General features: G+C 39.4%; 1 protein-coding gene across 2 annotated transcripts in view; it reads left to right on the top strand.

Moving 5' to 3' along the window:
- The window catches only part of CTTNBP2 (cortactin binding protein 2), a 155,399-nt gene that overhangs the window by 87,287 nt on the left and 42,981 nt on the right, over positions 1–25,131 (top strand). For both annotated transcript variants that reach the window (XR_005556794.1, XM_039343954.1), the window contains exons 7-16: positions 2,864–3,014; positions 7,982–8,230; positions 9,643–9,760; positions 16,415–16,690; positions 17,853–17,948; positions 18,604–18,683; positions 20,716–20,802; positions 20,887–20,986; positions 22,282–22,434; positions 22,648–22,835. Coding sequence is in view for 1 of the 2 variants with exons in the window: in XM_039343954.1 (XP_039199888.1) it covers positions 2,864–3,014; positions 7,982–8,230; positions 9,643–9,760; positions 16,415–16,690; positions 17,853–17,948; positions 18,604–18,683; positions 20,716–20,802; positions 20,887–20,986; positions 22,282–22,434; positions 22,648–22,835 (1,498 nt within the window). In the remaining variant the exon portion in view is untranslated. The remainder of the gene's footprint in view (positions 1–2,863; positions 3,015–7,981; positions 8,231–9,642; positions 9,761–16,414; positions 16,691–17,852; positions 17,949–18,603; positions 18,684–20,715; positions 20,803–20,886; positions 20,987–22,281; positions 22,435–22,647; positions 22,836–25,131) is intronic.

Raw genomic sequence — 25,131 nt, 5'->3', positions numbered from 1 at the left:
AAACCCCACCCCAATAGTCTATCTGGCTAGTTCAAACGGCCCAGTCCCCAGGTGTGAATCCACTAGGGGAACAGGGTTGATAAGGCGCCATTCCCAAGGCTGTTAGATTGTTAGGTCTTTGTGCCTCTTCTTCCACAGCTAGAGATAAGGCAGATGGCCGGAAGCACATTCCATTCTCACCCCAGGCAGGCATCAAGGGAAACAGTTCAAAGAGCAAGCACACAGAGGAAAGCAGAGAGGATACATTGAGCACCCATAGCTTCCCCCCCCCCCAGGATTATGGCAGAACCCTCAAGAAGAAAGAAATCACCCCCCTCCTAACAACTGTGTTCTGACACAGTGTGTGTCAGTTAAGCAATTGCAGGGTTGAGGGACTCCGTTGTTGCATTTATTTATTTATTTATTTATTTATTTATTTATTTATGAGACTTATATACCGCTTTAAGTGCAAGCACTCTCTAAAGCGGTGTACACCAGTAAGCAATGTATATATATATATATATATTTAAATTGCTACCAACAATCTGGGTCCTCATTTTACCTACCCCAGAAGGATGGAAGGCTGAGTGAACCTTGAGCTGGTGAGATTTGAACTGCTGACCTGCTAAATACAGTCAGCTAAAGTGGCTGCACTCTAACTGCTGCGCCACCTCGGCTCATTAATGGAGTCCTGCTTCCTGCCATAGTGCATAGTAACCAGTTGGAATGAGGAAGCTTGTCTACAATGAAATATAATTCAGAAATGAACCAGATAGCACTGCTTGAACAGTTCATGTCAGAAAATGTTATTTATGATGCATAACAGAAAAAGGCAACAGACATTGTTTTCCCAGTGGGCTGGGTGCAGAGCAATAATGATGCTGTATAAACCTGCCCTTAGGGCCATGGCCCGTTCTTCCACAGGTGAAGGCTGGTCATGTGGACTAGCCCTAAGACTTCTCAAGCCTGGATTAGGGAGCAAGGCTTCTGCCAATATTTCTATATTATTTATTTACAGGAAACCTATTTTTGCTGATTATATTTTGCAGAAGAATTGGTCAAAAATTCCTTCCTTCTTAAGCTCGTTAGGTGTTTTCAGTCTTCTTATGACATCCTAAACAACCAATAATATTAGCAATATGTAAAGCACAGAGTAAATAGATATCATTTAAAATCAAAGGAATATGCAAAATTCATAATAAATATAACAGGCTGTTTCAAAAGTTAAAAAAAAAATGGGAAGAGAACCTGAGATTTAAACACAGTGAATAGGCTTGGAACTGTATGGCATAATATTTCCTTCAAATCTATTTTGGTCAGTCATCTAGGATTCTGTAAAAAAATAATTGATAAATGGTATTTCTTTGAAGCTGTATTTTGTCAAAGTCTGCTGTTCTTCTTGAGGAAGTATAGTTGAATGTTTTTAAGAAAATTGGAAAAAGTACACAATTAGTGGTAATTAACAACAATGAACAACAAAGAGTCTTGAATTAAGGACTGTTTTACTCTCAGCTATTCCATTTATATTAAATTACATCTCTCTATGCCAGGGGTGTCAAACTCAATTTCATTGAGGGCCGCATCAGCATTGCGGTTGTCCTCGGAGGGGGGGGGTAGGTGTGGCCAGGGTGGTTGCGGCCTATTGGGTGGGTGTGGTTGGAGTGGGTGTGGTCTAATGTGTGGGCATGGCCAGCTCTTCAACGTTCACGTCAAGGGTGCCTGTGGGGCCTGGGCAGGAGTGGGACAGATCTGAGGGTCTCTGGCAGAAGGGGATGGGACTGGGGCAAGCGCCAAGGCATGGTCCACTGGAAGAGCCTCACTGTTCAGACCATGCGAGGGGGGCTGGATGGTGCCGCGGGCTTCCTGGAGCCAGGCAGTACGAATCCGAAAAGAAGCACGATGCCACCCAGCCCCCAGCCTGCCCAGTTTCGGCAGGCACGGGGGCGCTCTCCTCATAGCACTGAGAGGCTGATCTGGGCAGTGCGAAGCTCGCCAGCTTTGCACCTTGCTGCCTGCTAAAATTGGGCAGGCTGGGGGTTGAGTGGCATCGTGCTTCTTTTTGGATTTGTGCTGCCTGGCTCAGCTTCTCGGCGCTGTGAGGACAGCACCTCACTGCCTGCTGAAACCCTTCCCCCGGAGCCCATCAAGCCTGATATGTGAAGTAGGCGAGGGCCATTTGCTGGCCACTTCTAGATGATGGTGCATTTCTTCATTCCTCACAAAGGGTGACACTTCCCCAGCACGTGCCCAGGGGGCAGGGCCAATGCGGCAGGGGCCAGTCTCTTGCTGTTTCCAGACAGCCTTGTGGAGCTAAGACTGAATGCGTTTCAGCATAGACGGCCACCACAAAATTGTACATTGGCTCCCGGGCGACCTGGGACAGGGTCAAGGCAGAGGGGCCATTCCCTCACTGTTTCCAGGATGGCTTCGTGAGCCACATGAAACCATGTCACGGGCCACATCCAGCCCCCGGGCCTTGTGTTTGACATGTCTGCTCTATGCAAATGTTTTTGTAGACAGAAATATTGAATATGAATATTTAAAATTCTGTGTCTGCTTTTAATATTACAGTCTCTCTTATATATTCTTGCAAACAGTGCATTTTTAAATATTTGCTCCTGTGTAGTTTTTTGTTTGTTTGGAGTTCTTTATTTATGCTTGCTTCTTATATATTCTAAGAACACTGTTTGTTTGGGACTGAATTGTTCCATGCTCTGATTTATTTATGTATTGCATTTATCTAGCCAGTTTATATAACTGATTGACCCAGTTTAAATGTGTGCATGCTTAAAAAGATTGTAGATGAATGACATTGTAAAGGTCAGGTATTTTTATATATCTTTTCTTTTTCCTAACCCTCTTTTGTCAATTTTTCTTTCCTTAGATCTGCAGAATTATTAATCATGTATCATGCCAATGTTAATCATGCTGCTGAAAAAGGAGAGACTCCTTTACATTTGGCCTGTAGAAATGGAAATATTGAATGTGTCAAACTTTTACTGGAAGCTGGAGCAGATAGAAGTGCAAATACCTCTGTAAGTCTGAATTCTTTCTCAGTCAACATTTCTGTTGAGATGTATCTTATTTTTGTTGGTTTGCTTTTTAGACTTATAGCCTCCCTTTTGGTCAGGAATTCAAGGCACATCTATATAGTGCTAGTCTTCCCCACAGGAGCCCTACAAGATTCGATGGGCTAAGAGAGTGATTGCCAATAACCTAGCACACAATTTTGTCTCTCAAAAAGTAGAGAACGGAACTAAGGGATCAGCCATATTGGATTTAATTCTCACTAGCAGAGATGAAATTAGAAGGTGTTGAAGTTACCGGAACCTTGGGGGGAGTGATCATGCAATATTGGGATTCAACATTATGCAAGCACAAGCAACAGAACAAAGTTAAAGTAGAGTCTTGGACTTTAAGAGAGCTAATTTCAATAAACTTAGAGAGAGCATGGGAAGGATTCCATGAATGAGAATCCTCAAGGGGAAAACAACCCAAGAAGCTTGGGAAACTTTGAAAAATGGGATTATAAAAGCCCAGGCTAGCACAATACCAGTGAAGAAGAAAAATAACAGCTCTCAGAAGAAACAAGCATTGCTGCATAAAGAACTCTCTGATAAATTGAAAGACAAAAAGGACAAATATAAAAAGTGGAAAAGGGGGCACATAACTAAGGTAGAATATCAGCAAATAGCCCAAGCCTGCAAAGATAAAGTGAGAAAAATTAAGGCTCAAAATGAACTAAGGCTTACAACAAAAGTCAAAAATAACAAAAAAAAAAAACTTCTTTCAGCATGTAAAAAACAAGAAAAAAGTCAAGGAAATATTGGTCCATTAGTGGGCGAAAGTGGCAAGAAGGTGACAAGCAACAGGAACTGCTTAACTCTTTTTTTGCATCCATCTTTATACAAAAGGAAAAAAACAGTCCAACCTATCAAAAACAGTACCATAAAAAACAGATTAGGAATACAAGTTAAAATTGGCAAGAAAATGGTAAGTGAGAACCTGTTAACCCTAGACAAGTTCAAATCATGAAGACCAGATGGATTACATCCCAAGGTTCTGAAGGACCTGGCCGACGTGATCTCAGAACCACTGAACTATATCTTTCAAAGATCTTGTAGCACCAGGGAACTACCAGAGACTGGAAAGAGCTAATGTAGTTCCCATCTTCATGAAAAGGAGAAAATAAATGGATCCAGGAACTACAGACCTATCAGCCTGATCTCAATACCTGGGAAGATTCTGGAAAAAAACTAAGCAACAAATCAGCAAACACCTAGAGGCAAACAAACTAATTACCAAAAGCCAACATGTGTTGTCAAAAACAGATCATGCCAGACAAATCTTATTGCATTCTTTGATCAGCTGACAAAATTAGTGGACCAGAGGAATGCTGTGGATATAATTTACTTGGATTTCAGTAAGGCATTTGATAAAATAGACCACAATCTACTACTTGATAAGATAGAAAAATATGGGTTAGACAGCATCACCACCAGATGGATTCATAGCTGGCTGACCAGCTGTACTCACCGTGTGGTCCTCAATGGAACTGCATCTACATGGAGGGAAGTGTGTAGTGGGGTGCCCCAGGGCTCTGTTCTGGGCCCAGTGCTCTTCAACATCTTCATCAATGATTTGGATGAGGGGATAGTTGGGGAACTCATCAAATTTGCAAACGACACCAAGCTGGCAAGAATAGCCAACACTCCAGAAGATAGGCTGAAGATATAGAAGGATCTTGACAGACTTGAACATTGAGCGCTATCTAACAAAATGAAATTCAATGATGAAAAAAGTAAGTTTCTACATTTAGGCAAGAAAAACCAAATGCACAGGTATAGCATAGGTGATACCAGGCTCAATAGTAGTAACTGTGAGAGGGATCTTGGTGTCCTTGTAGACAGTCATTTAAATATAAGCCAGCAGTGTGCTGCAGCTGCCAAAAAAGCCAACACAGTTCTAGGCTGCATTAACATACACAGAATCAAGATCACATGAAGTGTTAATACCACTTTATAATGCCTTGGTAAGGTCACACTTGAAGTACTGCATCCAGTTTTGGTCATTACAATGTAAAAAAGATGTTGAGGCTCTACAAAGAGTGCAGAGAAGAGCAACAAAGATCAGGGGACTGGAGGCTAAAACATAAAGAACATTTGCTGGTATTGGGTATGTCTAATTTAATGAAGAGAAAGACTAGGGGTGATATGATTTTGCTTACCTATTGTTTTTCTTAATGTCCTGTCCTCCATCTCAAAACTTGAGTACTCTTTCTAAAGCCTCTAAAGTATATCAATTTATATAATAATCAAATGCATATTATTGATGGGTAAATTAATTTGCACAAGCATAATTTCGCATCAAAATCCCATTACATTTCCTCAGCTGAACTACATCATTTAGCAAGCCTGCCAAATGTCATGAAAAAGCAGCAAATTCTTGATGATTTCTTTTGTTTTTATTGCATCCAAGAAAAAGAGAGAGGTGTTGGGAGTTTATGCTGCAGATATCAAAAAAGTAATGACATAGAAAATGGTATTCTGGCAGCAAAACGTATGTGGGCAGTCATGCTGTTAAAATGCAGTATTGTGTTTTTATTCACTTCCATTGGATTTCAGTCAGATGATATAGTGAATAATTATAGTTTTAATTACTTGGGGAACATAATCCACAAGGCCTAAAGAACTTTTGAAATGGATCTTTAAAAATAATATCAATATTATTATTTTATCCTTTATTTGTAATTGCCTCTGTGATAAAAAAGCTAATTGACAAAATTATTTCCTGATTGATCTTGACCACTTGACCTTTGACCTTGATTGCAACACAAATTAGTGCAGGCAGTTGCATTTTGAAGAAGAAGGTTGCATTTTTTTTTTCAGAATAAAGAATACTGGAAAATACTGCTGTTTGTAATTTGCCATTTAAGGGCAGAGAAGCCTTGTTCTATCAGCTGAAATGTACTAATTGGTGAAAGGAGAAGGATTAGTAATAAAAAGTGTAAAATTTACATAACTTGAAGAGAACCCAGAGTATATTAATAAAGTAAATATATGCTTTCAGAGGTTGGCTGTTTTAAAGAAATAAATCAAACATAATTGAAAATTTTTTCCAAAGAAGTTGTACTTCCTTTGGCTTTTGTGCTTTCTACATTATGCTAATGTAGAAAAACACTTCTAGCATCGCATAGTGCCAAAAAGTAAGCATATTCTTATATAAATGTGTAAAATTTGTAATTATAATAATAATAAAACATCCGCCTATCCTAGGTCTTTGGGAAAGATAAATGGATAAAAATGCCAAGTTCAGTCCAAGCATCTGGCTGACTGTGCAGCCAACCAGAATAATAAATTAAATATCTGACAAGGTTCCAATAATGACTATAATTGTCTTACTGGTGAGCAGAACAATGGAAGTATCTATATCAGACATATCAAACACAAGGCCCGGGGGCCGGATGCGGCCCGCGAAGTGGTTTCATGTGGCCCGCAAAGCCATCCTGGAAACAATGAGGGAACGGCCCCTGCTGCCTTGGCCCTGGTGGCCATCTTGGCACTTGCCCTGGTGGACCATGCCTTGGCACTTGCCCTGGTCTCACCCCCTTCTGCCAGAGACCCTCAGATCTGTCCCACTCCTGCCCAGGCTTCCATAGGCACTCATGATGCGAATGATGTAGAACTGGCCAGGCCCACCCAGTAGGCCACACCCACTCCATTCACGCCCACCCAGTAGGCTGCACCCACTCTGGCCACCCCACCCCCACCCCCCACTCCCCCAGGGCAACCGCAAAGCTGATGCGGCCCTCAGTGAAATTGAGTTTGACACCCCTGATCTACATAGCTGGCAATGAACAAATCCCAAAATTTGTTCAACTACCAAGAAAAATATAATCCATATAACATATATCTTATCAAGATAGTTTATTTTATCCAATAAAGAACAATAAGTTGGAAATTTGGCCCAAAAACATGTGATCTACTGTGGCCCTTCTTGAACTGATATTCTTTAGAGTTTAAAATGCAATTTCTAAAATTTCCAGCCAGCATGGTAAGGAATCATCCATATATTTATCCCTAGATCTAGCTCTACTTTTGCCCAAATTAATGTGTCTGCTTTACTTCTGAAACTGCTACAAAATTAAAAGGAAGGGGGGGGGAGAAGAAATATAGGTGGCTTCCTCAGGGATTTCTTATACTATCTTAGCATTTCAGTATTGTGTAGCTCACTAGTAGAGGTGAAACAATAGAGTTTTATCACCTGCAATGTCTTTGGGTGGCGATGCCCCATTTAGATCTAAGTGAAGGTATGAATTAAAATACTTGTTTTGGTCATAATAATTGCCTTTAAAAAACCAGAACCAGCATATATGTTATAAACTGTTATATCTGTAACTGTAATAGAGGCTACAGTTTTAAAGCAAGGACATACGAAAGATCATACCTCATATTTCTAGAAGTTGGTGGGAAATGCATAAAATAAAGCTGAAGTTAAAGAAAACAAATGCAAAATGCATTTCTCCAAACAATATAAATTCTCTTCAATAAGCATGTGTTTATACTTGCATCAGTGTTCCCATGTGGTGCTATTTTTTCTACATTTCCTAGGAATACAAGACATTATTATCGATGAGCTTTCTTTACCATACTTTTTTATGATTTTACTTCATACAGCTAAAAGCATCCTTTGCACTCATTAAACTCATTTTGCCCTATTCCCTAATTTACAGTCTCTTTCTCTCTTTCTAAAAGCAGCTATGGTCAAAAAGTCAGATAAAGCATTTTCTTCTCAGATTAGATTCTGATATATGGAAGGTAGTAGTAGGGAGTCTTTACCAAAAGTATTGCAAAAACATGAGATATTTAGAAGAGAACAGGTTTAAGAATATGTTTGCTTATTTGTGCATTCATTCATTCTTTCATTCATTCATTCATTTGTGGTACTAATTCATTTATTAAGGATCCCGAACTTGTTTTAAATTTGTTTTTAATTGATCTAGGATGGCTGGACTCCATTTCATGCTGCTGTTGATGCTGATAATGTTGATTGCCTAAAGTTTTTGATGTATTATGGAAAATCAGGAGATGGAAGCTTTGAGAATGAAGCAGATGCTAACAACATCTTGAGCTTAGAGAGTGAAGATTTATTTAGCCATAAAGCAAATCCCGTGGTTCCTGCAGATCTCATCAACTGTGAAAACAAAGATGGCTGGACTGCAGCCCACATAGCAGCATCAAAAGGCTTTAAGGTCAATTTGTTTATCTAGCACATTGTTTAGGATGTTGGGCATCAGATTTAAATGACAATTGCATTGGTATGCTTGGCTGAAATATTTGAGGCCAAATTTTATCTTAATTTAGGATGCTATTTAAAAAGGGGACAAAGTTAGTTTGGGGATAAAAAATATGGATGTGTTGTCATGAAGATGAAGGAGAATGTAAACCAGTTTTAAGACTGGAATGATGATTGAGGTAAATATCCTACATTATAGAATTTAAAATTATGTAACAAAAGACAAACATGAAAATCCTTTACAGGTTCATTGCCACCAAAGGAAAATAAAGCAACTAGTATTAATCTAATTCACATATTTGTACTCTAACAATTGTGGCCAGTGTTGTGCCTTGTGGAACCAACTTCCTAATTGTTGGCTTATAAAATTACTGTCTAAATTCTATGCTATTCCTTATCCTCTAAGGCAGACATGTCAGACTCGCAATGTCACGTGACGTGCAACGTATCGGGACGGTTTTGCCATTGCTGGCAATGGGGTGGGCGCGACTTCCAGATGATGCATCCGGCCCACGGGCCGGCAGTTTGACACCCCTGCTCTAAGGGACATAATAGAAACATTTTAGCTGGGTATAATTGGAAAGACTAAATTAAATGAATAAGTCATAGATCTTGTACCCCTATTGCCCTTTTACATAGTGTCCTTCTAAAAGAGCCAACTCAAACTGGAGTACTACTTGGCTATTATATAAACTGCAGTGGACTCCACAGTAGTAATGGCTATATGTGCAGACTGTGAAAAATGGCCTGCTTATAAACTGCCTAATTTCCACATTAAAGCAAAATACTTCTTAGACTTTTAAACTGATAAACATTGATCAGATTTATTACAATCAACTCATTGGGCTTTTGACACATCTATAAATCATCTTTCCCCTTTAAAGTAAATGAATGCAGAGCATCACTTTTTCAAATCTGGGTTCTGTGGCATATATTTTTCCTATTCAGTTATATCATAAAAAGCCTGTACCATGGTCTTCAACCCAGAGCCTTTTGATAAACACTATAATTTCTATCATTCTTCAAAGTTTACCTGGTATATTCACTCCTTAGGAATAATGGGGCTTGTAATTAATCCAGTCTATTTATTTTCTGCATAAGTATTAGGTATGTTTTGCTTGTAATCAAAAAGAAAACATTTTATTTTATATATGTATATATGTGTGTGTGCAATATGCAATATTGTTGCAATATGCAATATAAATTCATGGAATCCCATGCTGAAAAATGTCTGAAGGAAAGCTAGTTCTTTTTATATATAACTTGTTTCAGTGATGAGAAGCATTCATTTTAAAAGATTATAAAAGTTGAAACCAGTTCATACCGATCCCTTGTAACCTTCGAACTATATTGTTACTAACTTTCCAGAGCTGTCTAGAAGTTTTGTGTAGCCATGGGGGACTGGAGGCTGAAAGAAAAGATAAGTGCAACCGAACACTACATGATGTTGCTACAGATGATTGTAAACATCTTCTAGAGAACTTGAGTAAGTTAACAGTCTTATATGAGTACCAGAGTGTTTCTGTAAAACACATAAAGTATGCACAATTCCCATGTGATGCAGAATATCCTACTAATTACAGATGTTAAGACTTCTCTCTATTTCTATGTAACCTGACAATAGAGAATGTTCTCTGGTGGAAAGCCTGAATGAAGGAATGGTTATGGTATTGTCCAAGTCCACTCACAACCATGGTCATCCACTGGCCCTGTTCATTTGAGATGCTTGACTAGATCTTGTAGTTGCAGAGAGTTTGTCATGACACATTCAAATGATATAATGGTCTTTAGAGATTAAATTTAGCCCCAAATAGATCTAATTTGTTCAGAATGAAATCAGGCTTCCCCTAGTCATCCTTGCCCAAAATACTGATAGAGCATAAATAATCCTTACCTTTCCAAAGATCAAAAGACCATCCTAGGCAGCCCTTGAGTTATGGAGCTACTCTAGTAAATTTCTTTCTGGCGTTGTTTGTGCTCCCTCCCATGGCTAGTGAGAAATAATGGGACTACCCTGTTTCCCCATGTCTTATATTATTTTTGCCTCTAAAAGAGGCATTAGGTCTTAATTTTGGGGGTGTCTTACATTTTTTGTGACACCTGCCTCGCCTTGTGGCACCAACAGCCCCATCCCCAGCTGCTGGTCTACTTCTGCTGTGGCCGCTTGCAGCAGGAGGCCACACGGCATATCGCGCCGCTGCCACCACAATGAGGCAAGGCAGGTGGGGGAGGGGGTAGAGCTATCCCATGTGCCCCGCACCTGCTTACTGGTACTTCAGCCTTCCCCCCAGCCAGGCCATTCCTTGATTGGCAGGGAAAAAAAGATTTTGCGAGACGTTGGAAGGTCTGACTGAACTTTTTTTAGTCCCACAAACTCTGCTTCCCTGCAGTAGAAGAGAAACACGCCAGAGCTGGAAAGCAGGTTAGCAAATAAATGCTTTTGGGAAGCGGGAGGAGCTGTGCTGAGAGGAGAAGCAGCAGAAAATGGGGCTGCTGTTTCCAGAAAGGAGAAGGGAGACGCTGGGCAATGCAGGCAGCAAGCAAGTGCTGTTCTCTGCTCTGCATCCCTGCTCAGAGCCGCTGCGTTCTCCATTCTCTGCATGACAGGTGACAGGGCTGGCGGAGACAGGCGGCCGAGAGAGGTGGCGGCGGAGAAAGAGGTGGCGGCTGTGCCCTGGCAGGTGATCTGTGGGGTAAAGCTTAAAGACAGCCCCTTCAGTGGCGCACAGTGGCAGTGGAGCCGTTTACCATCACTCCCCCCTGGCTCCAAAATGGCAGAGAGGGACCAGGCCTACCCCACCCATCCCATCCACCATAACATGGCAGTCCAGCTTGGGAGGCGAGTGAAAGGTCATCGATCAAGAAATGGTCTGGCGGGGGGGGGGCTGAAGTACCGGTAAGCGTGGGGAAGCTCCACCCCCTCCCCCACCTGCCTTGCCTTCTTGTGGCAGCAGCGCAGTATGCCTTACGGCCTCCTAACCCATTGCAGCAGCAAGGTTGGACAGAGTGGGCAAGGTCTTAACTAGGGCTTATTTTTGGGTAGGGCTTATATTAGTCCCTCCACCAAAAAGCAGGGTAGGTCTCGGTGTAGGGGAGGGGCCCATTTTTGGGGAAACATGGTATGAGAATAAATAAGACACAGGCAGCTCGTCTGAAGCTCTCCATGATGGTGATAGCTGTTATCATAGCACACTGATGCTTTTGTTTGGACTTGCTCTGGCAAAAGAAGAAAGAAAAGAGGTGAGGTGAGAGAAGTCAGTCTTTAGGAAGAATGTTGGAATGGACTAGGTTGTTCACTTCATGTGAAAACAGCCAAGGATCAGTCCAACCTACTTGTCAGAATTGTTTTGTGAGAAAAATTGAAAAGGTAAAGCTCTCTGTGCCATTTGAAGCTTCTTGAGGAAAACAGGATATAAACCTCTCTATCTCTCTATAGAGATGGCATAAAATACTTAGGGTGGGTTTTGTAAATTTAAGGTAAAATATGCTATTACATTTTGGACATTCACCATATATCTCTTTTTATGGTTTGCACTCATTTCTCTTGAGCCATCCTTGTCAAAGATTTTCAGACTTGCCTTGCCATAATTTTTAGCCATACATAGTACAGACTGAAGGCACATTAGAGCAAGGCTTTTCAACCAGTGGTACGAGTACCACCTGTGGTTCATTGGCACCTGGCAGGTGGTACGAGACCATCCTAGAAAAGTGGTAGCGGGGGAGGGGAATGAGCTGAACCAGTGGCAGCACCGCACAAGCCTGAGCGAGAGATGGCTGGAGCTGCAGGGCTGTCAGGGCTCAGCGGAAGCGCCAGGATCGGCGCTTCTTCAGGACTGTCAGGGCTCAGTGGAAGTGCCAGGATCCAGCTGGAGCTCAGCGCTGATCCTGGCACTTCTGCTGAGCCCAGAAGAAGAGCCAATCTGCTGGAATGTTGCAGCATCTCCAGGGTCTTATGATTTACATTCAGATGTTTGGCAACTGATTCATATTTATGATGGTCACAGTGTCCAAGGGTCATGTGAAGTGACCAAAACCTGCTGCAACCACCCAGCAGATGGAGGGAATAAAAACCAAACACTCCCCACCCCAACCCCACTGCCAATCCTCAACAGAAATGCTCACAACAATGAAAACCTCGGACAGGAGGAAGAGTGCCGCCAGGCGGGCAGGCAGGTGTCTTGCTCAGATGTGGCTTGGGGGGCACTTTTTTCAGTGTCGTTGTAACTTCAAACAATCACTAAACGAACTGTTGTAAGTCAAGGACTACCTGTACTTTATCACTTTTTTCCTTTTGGGGGGGGGAGTCATCAAGTTTTTGACACCTTGCTAGGCGACTGGTGGTACTCAGATAGTGCCATATCCTAAAAGTGATACAATGGGTGAAAAGGTTGAAAAGCCCTGCATTAGAGCACCGTTGATTATTCATGATATTTAATCATTTTAGCACTAATCACTTACATTCCTTTATGTCCCATTTACATTAAAGAAAAGTTGTCAAAATCACACTTATTATTTCATGCTGAATTTATATTTTCTCAAGCTAATTCAGTGAGAGGATATCATTATTTCGATTTTGCAGACCAATCTTATGGTTGTTCAGGGTTTTTCACTGGGACCATTCTCAATTGCATTGCTCATGGCTTCTTGCCAGTTTATAATCATGGTACTCAAATGCAAACGTGAGTTGCATCCTTTGAAAAGACTGCTGCTTGTCCTTTCCTTCTCCTGTTTTTCTGTTTTCTGGAATTTGGACATTGGAAACCAGTCAGAAAAAATTTGCCATATATGCTCTTCTTGTAGTCACCCTTGTGAGCATTGCAGTTTGGCAGAGCTCCAGTGTTAATCCCTCTGTCCATTTAAAAATTGAGCAGTCTGACATAGCATATCTAGACACCTAAATTAGCATGGAATGAATTTTTCCCCAAGGCACTCTCACGTGGAACTTTAAATGGAAGCGTTAATTAAGTTGAACCTTTTTACATCAATTGAAAAATTGATTTATGCAGCAGCAAAGTATCTTCAAACTCTTACCAGAGCATCTATTGTAGTAAACCACAGTCAGCATTTTAAATGAAGGAATAAAGTAGATTTTACACACTAAAGCAGGAAAAAAAAGCATGTGCAGAATACAGGTTGTGCTGAAGAAAATAATTTTAAGATATTTACTTTTGCCATCTGTGGTGACTTTCTTTCCTAACCATACACATTTGAATGCCATCCCATTTCATGGACCAGCAAAAATTGGCAGGAGAGTGTGGGGAGAAAAGATAATCTAATGATTCCAATAAATTTCTCTTTTTGTACCTTTTAGAGCTAAAGAGGGTATGGGTGTTTACGTGCACGCAGGCAGCTTATTAAGAAACGATCAGTAGAAATGCATGTATATTTTACTAAGTATCTTAAGTAAACATATTTTTAGTTTGGGATTATCAGAACAGAAGAAAAAAAGTTCCTACTTCTGCTTTTTTTTTTTTTTTGCATTTCCTTTTAGTTGAGCATTCCTCAATTAGGTAGCTTGTATATATAAATTGGATGACAGTTACCATAAACACTAGTAAAGATGAGCTCTCTGGGAATTGTTGGATTTGTAATCCCAATATATTTGAAGGATGTCAAGTTATGGAAAGCTGATATACAGTAGAGTAAGTTAATATTAAAGCAAGAGCCTTCACAAGATGTAGAAATTATGATTTGGCTAGAACAATAATAATATGGTAGGATATTCTTGAAATTTAAAATAGGGGAAGCAATGGCCTTTCTGATTGTTCTTTTGTACTGTGAGGAATAAAAATTCAACTCCAAGGATGTTGGAAAACAAGTTTATTAAAGCTTTTGCAAAAGCTGGTGAAACTCTTGGTAATGGAAAATCCCAGAGTCCACACCTGAATCAATTTTTGCAGAGGTTTTTATACCCTGTCCCGTGCATCACGCCACATCCTTCCAAAGTGAGCCCAGTTAATAGGCCCACCTGGTCACATGCTTTCCCACCGCCTAATAACCATTACAGTTGTTGGCAGGAATAGCCAACACTCCAGAAGACAAGCTTAAGATACAGAAGGATCTGGACAGACTTGAACACTGGGCACTAACTAACAAAATGAAATTCAATGGTGAAAAAAGCAAGGTTCTACATTTAGGCAAGAAAAACCAAATGCACAAGTACAGCATAGGTGGCACCATGCTCAATAGTAGTAACTGTGAGAGGGACCTCGGAGTCCTAGTAGACAATCACCTAAATATGAGCCAGCAGTGTGCTGCAGCTGCCAAAAAGGCCAACACAGTGCTAGGCTGCATTAACAGAGGGATAGAATCAAGATCACGTGAAGTATTAATACCACTCTACAATGCCTTGGTAAGGCCACACTTGGAATACTGCATCCAGTTTTGGTCACCACGATGCAAAAAAGATGTTGAGACTCTAGAAAGAGTACAGAGAAGAGCAACAAAGATGATTAGGGGACTGGAGGCTAAAACATATAAGGAACGATTGCTAGAATTGGGTATGTCTAGTTTAACGAAGAGAAGGACAAGGGGGGACATGATAGCAGTATTCCAATATCTCAGGGGCTACCATAAAGAAGAGGGAATCAAGCTATTTTCCAAAGCACCTGAAGGCAGGACAAGAAGTAAGGGTGGAAACTAATCAAGAAGAGAAGCAACCTAGAACTAAGGAGAAACTTCCTGACAGTGAGAACAATTAATCAGTGGAATAGCCTGCCTCCAGAAGCAGTAAATGCTCCAATACTGGAAGTTTTTAAGAAGAGACTGGACAGCCATTTGTCCAAAATGGTGTAGGGTTTCCTGCCTGAGCAGGGGGTTGGATTAGATGACCTCCAAGGTCCCTTCCAACTTTACTACTATTTCTGACTATTTCAGTTACCAAACCGTACAATTATTAGATCAAAAGCCCCTTTTGTTTCTGTCTTATCTTCCCTTCCTTGTCTATGGCATGATTTGTAACATTCTGCTAAGTAAGGGTGTAGACTTATCTACAAGGTGAACTGTTACCCAAACTGAATAACTGCAATTATAAAAGATTTATGTCTTCCCTTTGCATCTAGAAGCTATGTGTGTAACAGAGTTCATGCTTCGGTTAAACATGGCTGCACTTTGGTTCATAGTTATACTTTAAAATACTAACTCTAGGCAGTTTTTATAAAGAATAAACCTTACATAAATGGATAATATGTTATTCATAAGCTATATGCTATTCTACAATAGTGTGCACTATTCTAAAAGTATGCTTTAAGTCAGTGTATATAGTTTCTCTCTATTCCTCCAGCTTACCATATCTCCTTTCCTAAAAATACCTTGGCTAAGTGCCTCTACATGCCTATTCCTTTAGCAGAAATGGAAAATTGCAACATGTACATTTCTTGTATACCTCACAGTACAAAGATAAAAACTTATTAAAATACAAGTAATATGGACAACAGTGGAAAGAGCTGATTAAAAGGAAGTAGATACTTTAAAAGATAAATTCTCTATTGAACTGAGCTTGATTTCTATTAACTGGAACATATCCATGCAGTTTTCTACATACTGTAGCTATTACATTGTGTGTGGGCAGCAACACTGCTGGGCCTTATCACCAAGGTGTGTAAAGTTGGAGCATTGCAACTGATTAAAATACTTTCCTTCCATCTCAAGGGTAGGAGGAAAACACATTATAACATGGTTGTGAGGAATACTCCACGCTCTTCTCATTTCTGATTCAAACAACACATGAAGCATGAAATGAAAATATAAATTTGTAATATTTCACCTTTTTGTCAGATTTTAAATAAAACTTTGATGTAATCTATCCAGCTATAATGTTTCTAAAGTGTGTTATGCAAATGGCTACTGTCTATTGTGATCTGAAGCATTTTAGATATATTTAATATTCATCTAATGAAAGAAAAGGATCATACAATAATCAAAGATTATGAAGGTGGATCTGAGACCACTGTTGTGTAAACCTTTGCTGTAAAGTGAAATAATTTTTATTTAAAAAATCATTGTTTCTCCTGGATTCATATTTTAATGTAAACGTAGAACTAGTTCTTGGATCCAGGAATGCAAAGCATTAAAAAATGTACTGGTAAAATGCTATGTCTCGGTTGCAGACTTGTTCAGTTTTCTAATTCTACTTAAACAGATGCTTTTAAAATCCCTTTACGGATTGCTGCAACCCAGATTGAGCAAACTTGCTATGGTACAGATGATTTTGATATGGAAAATATTGTGTGGATGTTAAATATACGAAAACAGACAACCTGGGATGATTTTTCAAAAGCAGTGACTCAGGCAGTGACAAACCATTTCCAAGCAATTGCCTCTGATGAATGGAGAAGCCTGGAAGACTTGACACCTAATAACACCACAGAATTCAGCATCGGCCTCACTGCAAGCAGTATATTATCCATCAAACTGGGTAAGCACTATTGTTTCACAGATCTTTCACATGTAAAAAGTACCTTCTGTAAATCTAAGCCAGTTACAAGAAGCTGATAGAATATAAAGACTGTCTTCAGATTTAACATTCACCAGAGGCCTCAAGGAAAACCTGGCTTTATCTATTCTTTCCTGAGTCTGAATGATAATAAGCCTATAATATCACACTCAACTACAATATAATATTGATATTTGGCTTTTTTTAAATTTACTGTCTTATATTAACCCAGTCATTGATTTGTACAGCATGATTCATGATTTTAGTATGATATATGAAACCAGTTGTGACTTATTCTGTGCACCACATTTTAATATAACGTATGTATCCCAGTGTGTGATTAATTCATCCCCTCCCCCATACCTGGCTTATTAGTTTAGTTAGGAATTGATTTGAGTTTGTATTAAACCATGATTCCTGGTGAGCGTATCAGGACAAATTAGGAATTGGAGTGGAGTCATAGTTTATTTTGTTTGTTTTTATCTCATCTTTATTATTTTACAAACAATCAAAGGGGCTAATTTGGAACAAATTATTATACATATTACAAATTACAGTCCAATTTTATTATTATTGTAGGAGTCAGGTTATCAGTGATAAAGCATGTGGAATCTATACACTTCATGTGGTCTGTAGAATAATATGCAAAATGAATGTATGTGTATTGACTCCAGTAATTTTCTTTAGTCTGCATTAATCTATGAATAATAAAAGAGATGAATGCCAAATTATAAATTAATAATAGTTACAATAAAAAGTCTGGTAGAAATTTCATTAAACTTTATCTTTACCCTTATTTGCAGAAATCCAACAATTTCAGTTATTATTTTTTATTCTGAACTTTATTTCAGTTTTCAAATATGATGGAGAAAATAATGAACTGTTTAGTCCTCCACATGAGTTGTACTATAGTCACTGTGGTAAATATAAAAGTGTGTGATGTATTGTATAAATTGCATCATAATAGAACTATTAGTGCTCTGGGTATGCCTTTGAATTCCTTTTCTTTCTTTTTTTCTTTCTTTCTCTTTCTTTCCCTTTCTTTCCCTTTCTTTCTTTCTTTCTTTCTTTCTTTCTTTCTTTCTTTCTTTCTTTCTTTCTTTCTTTCTTTCTTTCTTTCTTTCTTTCTTTCTTTCTTTCTCAGGTAATATTTCATGGTCAGTAGGTCAGACTTTTCCCCAGCCACCTTGGGAATTTTTGAAAAGCAGTGAGGTGGAACACATCATCATATCTTTACTTGGTAAATTCATTTATTTCTGTCTGGCATCATATATCACATTTTAATGAAAAGTTATAGGATTGTCATCTTCAATATATTCTTTTTAATTTTTAAAGTTCAATACCCTTCCTAGAATATGTTCACAGTTAAAAATGTGAAGTTCAGCTGCAACAGCTAATTTTTAATTATCTTTTTAGATAAGTCTTTCTTAGCTTAATACACACAATATTCATATCATATGCAAATTATTTTCAATAATTGGTTTTGAGCTACAGTTTTATATTTCTCTCTCACATAAATAAAATATACAATAAGAAGGTTTTGTTTAAACTATCATTCTGGGGGTCTTTCCATTCTCAGCCTCACCACCTTGGAATATGGTCATAACAGTTCTGTCCTACATTACAGATATTATGATTATTATAAAGGTGTAACGTATCTAAAGAGGTTAGAATTTTCCAGAATGCTTGCCTAAAGCATACATGTAATTTTGTTTTTCATTGTTATCCAATATATCCAGAATAACTCACAGAGAAATTTTTTCAAGGCAGTTTGGATTGATTAATTTAATAAAAACTACAGCTGTAGGTGAATGTTATGCATTTACAGTAGTGTGTAATTTAATACTTAGCCCCTCCTAACCATGGAATTGTACTCATTATTCTTTGTCCTATAGGTCCTCAAGAAGGATATTTGCACAGTGTGACTTATGCATCTATGATCCATCTTCCAACTTTACAGAATTATCTCAGGCTGGTATGAAGATGCTTAATACTTCCTAACAATATTATATTTCTTTCTGACTTGCCACTTTTATAAATATGCTGAAGTAAAATCCTATAAAATATTCTCATTTCCTACCTAAGCATTTGGGAAAAGTTTGTTGATATTTGCTCCTGTCAGGATTGCCTGACATGAATGAGAAGAAGAGAATCAGGAGTTTGGCCACTGCAACAAACTAATTTCTTTCCCTGGGTATCATTTATGGCAGGGGAGGGCAACTATGGCCCCTTTACAACCTGGGCTCAAGAATTCTAAAGTTCAAGTCCACAGGTCATAAAGGGGCCATAGTTGCCCGCCCCTGATTTATAGTATTAAGAAGCAGATTATTTGTGACAAAAAGTAATGGTAAAATTATTTATGTTTAACTGTTTGAATAACTACAACTGGAATATGTGACATTATTTTGAGGTTGGAAGATTGTGTCTACTTCTCTCCCTTAAACCTTTGACTATGAAAATTTTATTTTCCTCCCTGGTTTCATTCAATTGTCTTGGAGAAAATCTATATATGTGGTCACTAGAAGTTGATGGCACATAATCAGTCAATCAGTCAATTCATTTCATTGCTTAGAATAAACTGTGAAAAGAGCCATTAAAGAGAAGCAGAAGCTTTCTCAGCAAAGCACCATTTTTTCCTGGATGTATGACTTCGTTGAACATACTCTAAATTGCTTGATTCCTGTGTATGAGTCAAAACATTAACCTCTCCCTAAGATCACCAGAGAGATACTAGTGATCTAGCATGGTCTGTATTCAGGTACAATTAAAGTTTAGATTAGCTACATCTGGTGAATCACAGATTCCCCACCACTGTTCTAAGAGTATTAGAAAAATTATGCTGGATCACATCAAGATTCCAAGCAGTCATTTTATATCAAGGTGCTTTAGTGAAGAACCCACATATATCAACTGTCCCCATGTTCTGCAATAAAATATAAAATCATAACACTTGTGACATCTATAAGGAAGGAATTCTGAAATCTGCACAGGGGCTCACAAGGTTAGGACACTGGGCTGATGATTGGCAAGCTCGCATTTGAGACCTGGTTGCTACCATGGGACAGGGTGAGCTCCTATCACATGCTCCAGCTCCTGCCAACCCAGCAGTTCAAAAGCGGGCAATCGCAAGTAGATAAATGGCTACAACCTAGATGGGCAACTTAACAGGGACGTGAAGTGATGGCAGCAGTGATGTCACCATTCAATCCTTTCAATTCAGAAGTGCTTTAGAGCTCCCAACACAACTGTGGTAGTAGTACTGGAACCTGCAGTTTAAAAAAAAAGGGGGAGGGGGGAGTTCAGCAATTTAATTTAAGATATCTAAGCATATCTGTACTCATTGTCCATTTTAATGGTTCTATTGGCTTGAAAGGGTATGTATGGGTATGTCATAGGAGTTTGATAACTTAAAACTTTACTGGTAGATTCCTTGTTCCTAGAGCTTCCCAGTAAAAGATAATAATGTTAGACTTCCATCAATCAGGCTGAATCTCTTAACATACTCCTAAAATCTAATCAGCTTTGTATCCTTAGTTCTTCCACTAAAAAGTTGACCTGTTTATGGACACTGACTGTTATTTTGTTTAGTACTCAATTCTGATGTTACAGGAAAATAATTTTGCTAAAAATTAGGAATCTGTTTCTTACCAACATTCATGAAAACAAAAGATAAATGCCATCTATTTAGTTTAAGCCTGAAAACTATGTAAAAATAAGGAATCAACGTACCAGATGGTGTAGAGAGCACCATTGTTAATACAACAGGAAAGGGAAAGGAAGGCTGGAATCCTATTCTTCCTTTCCTGGTAATACTGGTAAATCCAACTGAACTCTTCTTTTGAGTATGTATGTACACATTTATTCCATAAAACAATGTGTGTGTCTGCCTGTGTGGGCCTATGTCTGTGCCCGTGTTTGTGTGTCTATTAATTTTGAAACAGACCTGCTGAAAATATCACCTCTTAAAATTGCATATTGTACATCAATATTATTGTGTTTCTCCCTAGGTGGAACAGTATCGTAATATTATCTTTCATGGTCCAGAAGGAAGTTTACAAGACTATGTGGCTTATCAGATAGCCCTGTGTCTGAAGGTAAAAGGATAAAACTGCACAGCATTTGGAAAAATGAAAGAACATACTATAAATATTTATTAAATTTGTAAATTTTTGACATAGCACAAGCAACTGGCTGCAGGTTTCTGCTGTGATATAGTCAAAGTGAAGATAGATGCTGATTTATCCAAGGAGCAACTTGCAGAAGTATTCATCAACAATGGTATGAATTATTTCTGACTTTAAGCTGTATGCTTATTGGTGCTTACACTGGCAAAGCTACTTTTTAATTCAGAAAATCTCTGAGATATCTAAAATCTGACAAAGTATAAGAAGCTTTTTTATTGGATTATTTCATTGTACATATTGATTCATAACAGTATGCTATGTCCAAGAGTGGCTTAATTTTTTTCTAATGATAGAGATGTGTCCAGGGTAGGGGAAAGAGTAGGTTCAGTGGATTCATAGCTTGTCTCTAAGATTCTTTGTTGTGTTTTCCCAGCATGACAATTGTAAAACTTTCCTCTCTATTATCAGAACTTTTCTCAGACCATTTCCTTCCTGATACTAATAGGCCACCTCTGAAAAACCCAGTCATCTCAAAGGAACTTCCCAACAATTGGAGTATAATAGGCCATGGATGCAAACAAGTAACTATATGAAAGTACACTCCATTCAACACCATGGGGCTTATTTCCAACAGAAATGGATTACATCATAATACAATTCTTTTATCAAAATATTTCAAAATTAGAAAAAAAAGAGGGGCACAATGAGAACTATTAGTACTTTTTCATGGATTACCCATTAAATGTATTTCTTTAACTGTTTTAAAAGTACAATGTTGAAAACATTGTTTTGGTTTTTTATTTATAAATATTATATGGACATTAACATTTTGAGTCCCCTTGTGATGGAATATCCAGCTAGAATAGGGGGAGGGGTGAAAAGATTGGAGAGTTTGGAGTCCTTGCAGGGAATGAAGCAATGGAGGCCACACACCCTCCCCCAGAACTGGCTGTTACCAAAAGAATGTAGTCAGTCTGGCAATATTGATGTTAGATGCAAGGAATCACCATGAGTTGACCAGGGTTGCTTCTTTATTGTTGCCTTCCTATTTACAAGAATCTCAGCAGACTGAGTATATTTTCTTGGGAACAGCCAAAGACTTCAGGAATTCTCCATGGGAGGTGGTTTGACTTCCTGTCACTTCCTTCCCTGGAAGGACTCCAAGCTGACCAGTGTTTTCTACTCCTCTCCCTCACTCTAGTTGGAGATTCCGCCACACCTCTATGTGTCTTTTCCTGCTAGTAATTCAGTGTAATTAGAATAACAGACTTTTTCGGTGTATGGAGCAACCATATAATTTTGTTCATGTGCAATCATCTTACCCTCCCTTTTTGCTCATCATTGGTAATTCAGGTTGTTCCATCCCCCATCAAATATAATGAGAATACCTTCTAGACATGTGAAATGGACTTTCTTTTGCCAGACACAATAAACTCTGCGTATTTCCAGGTTGCTTGATTCCGGTGAAACAGCCTTCAAGAAGCAACAGAATCATCGTCATTTTAGAAAATTTAGAAAAAGCCTCATTATCAGAATTACTCGGGGAGTTTCTTCAACCTCTTGAAAATCGTGGCTTGGATAACCTCTACACTGTAAAAAAAGGTATAAAATACATTAATTCATTTGGATTGGTTGTAATCAGGAGTTGAAGAAAAAAGAAACTTTAAAAGAATAGGATTCCATTTTGTTCTGTCTCTTTCCATTTCCTTTAGTGATTTTTAACTCATTTAATTGATTTATATTTGGGTGGTGAAATTCTTTATACTAGAACTATATAAAATATACATTTTTTCTTATGTTTTAACATTATTTTAGCCAATGGAGTATCATATACATATTACTTCCATGAAAACTGTTTCCTTATGGGGACCATTGCAAAGTCTCGGCTTCAGGGCTCTGATTTGATGGTTCAGCAACATTTCCTCTGGGTTCAGCTAAGATGGGATGGAGAACCAATTCATGGCCTCCTGCGGAGATTCTTGCGAAGGAAGGTTTTAAGCAAGGTAGGAATCTTACATGTTTAAGTTTGAGACAGTTATTCACAACTAAATATATTTTAGATGATTACTAAAGTCAGCCTCACTTTATGTCAAGCTTCACTCCTAGAGATCTCATGAATACATCATTACGACCAAGAAAATTGTTGCAGAAATAAACTTTTATTTTTGATGGATAAATTTTAGGAGTAATCACTATCAGCAACTGGTAATTTTCTAGGCCCCAGAAGCCGACTGGTAGTTTTTAATACATCATGCTTTATTGTCTCTGAATAGCGTAGCTGCAGAGCAATATCAGATTACAGGTAGTCTTTGAGTTATGAATGTAATGGAGCCTGCCTATTCAATTTGTAATTCGAAAACTCAAAGTGAATCTCGTACCTTGAACGAGAAAACTCCCTGCTCCTTAAGATGTGGCTTGTTATGTGCACATGAGGTATCTCAGGGTGGGGAAGGCCATGGAGGGCCTAGTGATGGATCTCCCCTTCCCAGCTAGCCACCCAGCCTGCCCAACCTACTCCTTTCCTGACTGGCCGGTAGCCCAAATCCTGACCGCTCTTCTCCTTGTCATCCTCTCAACTCAAGCAGCAGCAGCAGCTTGAGTTTTTCTGCTCCATCCTTAAAGAAGAAACCAGAGGTGCAGAGCAGGATTGCTCTCAAGAAGACGCGGGTGCACTGCTCGCTTGTGTGTGCCCGCCTTATTGAATGCAATCTTGCTCTGTGCCTCCTTTCGGACAGAGCAGAGAAACTCAAGCCACTGCCGTTCAAACATTTTTTATCTGAATGGAGACCTTGGGGAGATGGGGAGCATCTTCTGCGTGCGAATGCAAGGCTTGAAAATACAGCAAATTGCTGCGTTTTCACCACTCCATTTCCATAGAGAAGGAGCTCCCCATCTCCCTACAGAAGGAGCTCCCCATCTCCCCAAGGTCTCCGCTCATATGAAAAGTATTTGAGTAGCCCACGGCTTGACTTTCTCTGCTCTATCTTTAAGGAAGAAACCGAAGGCGCAGAGCAGGATTGCTCTCAAGAAGACGCAGGTATGCTGCTCACTCACATGCGCCGGCCCTATTGAGAGCAATCCTGCTCTGCGCCTCTGTTTCCTTCCACTTGGATAGAGTGGAGAAACTCAAGCTGCTGCTGCTCAAACACTTTTTATCTGAACAGAGACCTTGGGGAGATGGAGAGCTTCTGTGTGTGAATGCAACGCTTGAAAATGCAGTGAATTTGCTTTGTTTTGAACCCCATTTGCTCACAGAGGGAGAATCCAGTTTTCCCAAGGTATCCCTCCTGATAAAAAGTTTATGAGCAGCAGTGGCTTGCGTTTCTCGGCTCCATCTGAGTGGAAGAAAGCAGAGGCGCAGCAGCGGGATTGCTCTCAATAAGGCTGGCGCATGTAAGCAAGCAGCACACCCAACTCTTATTGTTTGAAAGCAATCCTGCTGCTGCGCCTCCACTTTTTTCCACTCGGACGGAGCCGAGAAACCCAAGCCCTGGCCCCATGATGCATCCCTTCTCAGTTGAAGGCTTTGTTCCTGCTCTCAGAATAGGCCAGTGCATGCAAGTGAGCCAATCAGCCGGGCCATGGACAACCACGCTTTGCCCCTAGGCATGCAAACGAAGCAAACATTCCCCCCCCCAGAGAATGGAAGCTTCCGGGGGCCATGATCTTTTTTTCAGAGAATGGGTGTTTGAACTCGCGTGGGGGGCATGATCTCTTTTGCAAGAATAGGTGTTTGAACTCTCACAATATTATGGCACCCAGGAGCTTCCATTGTAATTTCCAAGCTGACTCTCCTCTCCTTCAAAGGGAAAGAAACCGCAGAAGAGAGGAGACAGATTTTTGCAAGGTGAGTCCTGTGCGTCAGGAAGGGAGGGAGAAGCAGTTGTAAGAAGTGTGTGGGGGGGGTGAATAGGGTGAATGATGCAGAGCCTCTGCAGTTATTTATAAGGGCGAATGACTGCCATGATGCTGCAATATTCGTAATTTTGGGACTTGCTTATAAACACTAGGGGGTGCTGATTGCGTAACTTCGAACAAGCATTAAGTGAACACTCATAACTTGGGGATTATCTGTATGGTTCATCAGTGATGTTAAGCTGACACTTACTGTATTATTGGATAGTTTCCAATTAAGTTGTTGTTGCTTTTAAAAACAATTCCATGCTAGCTTATTTTTTATCCTGGTTCATAGTCAAACCACAGAATAAAAGATTGTCTCTAGGCAAGTTACTCAAAACCTACTGCACTGCAGTATGGGTTGTTGGGTTTTGTTTGTTTGTTTGTTTGTTTTTTGCAATA

Source organism: Crotalus tigris, unplaced genomic scaffold (genome assembly GCF_016545835.1).
Source record: "Crotalus tigris isolate CLP2741 ecotype Arizona unplaced genomic scaffold, ASM1654583v1 scf7180000017883.2314494, whole genome shotgun sequence".
Taxonomy (NCBI): Eukaryota; Metazoa; Chordata; class Lepidosauria; order Squamata; family Viperidae; genus Crotalus; species Crotalus tigris.
This window is presented reverse-complemented; position numbering and strand designations above follow the sequence as displayed.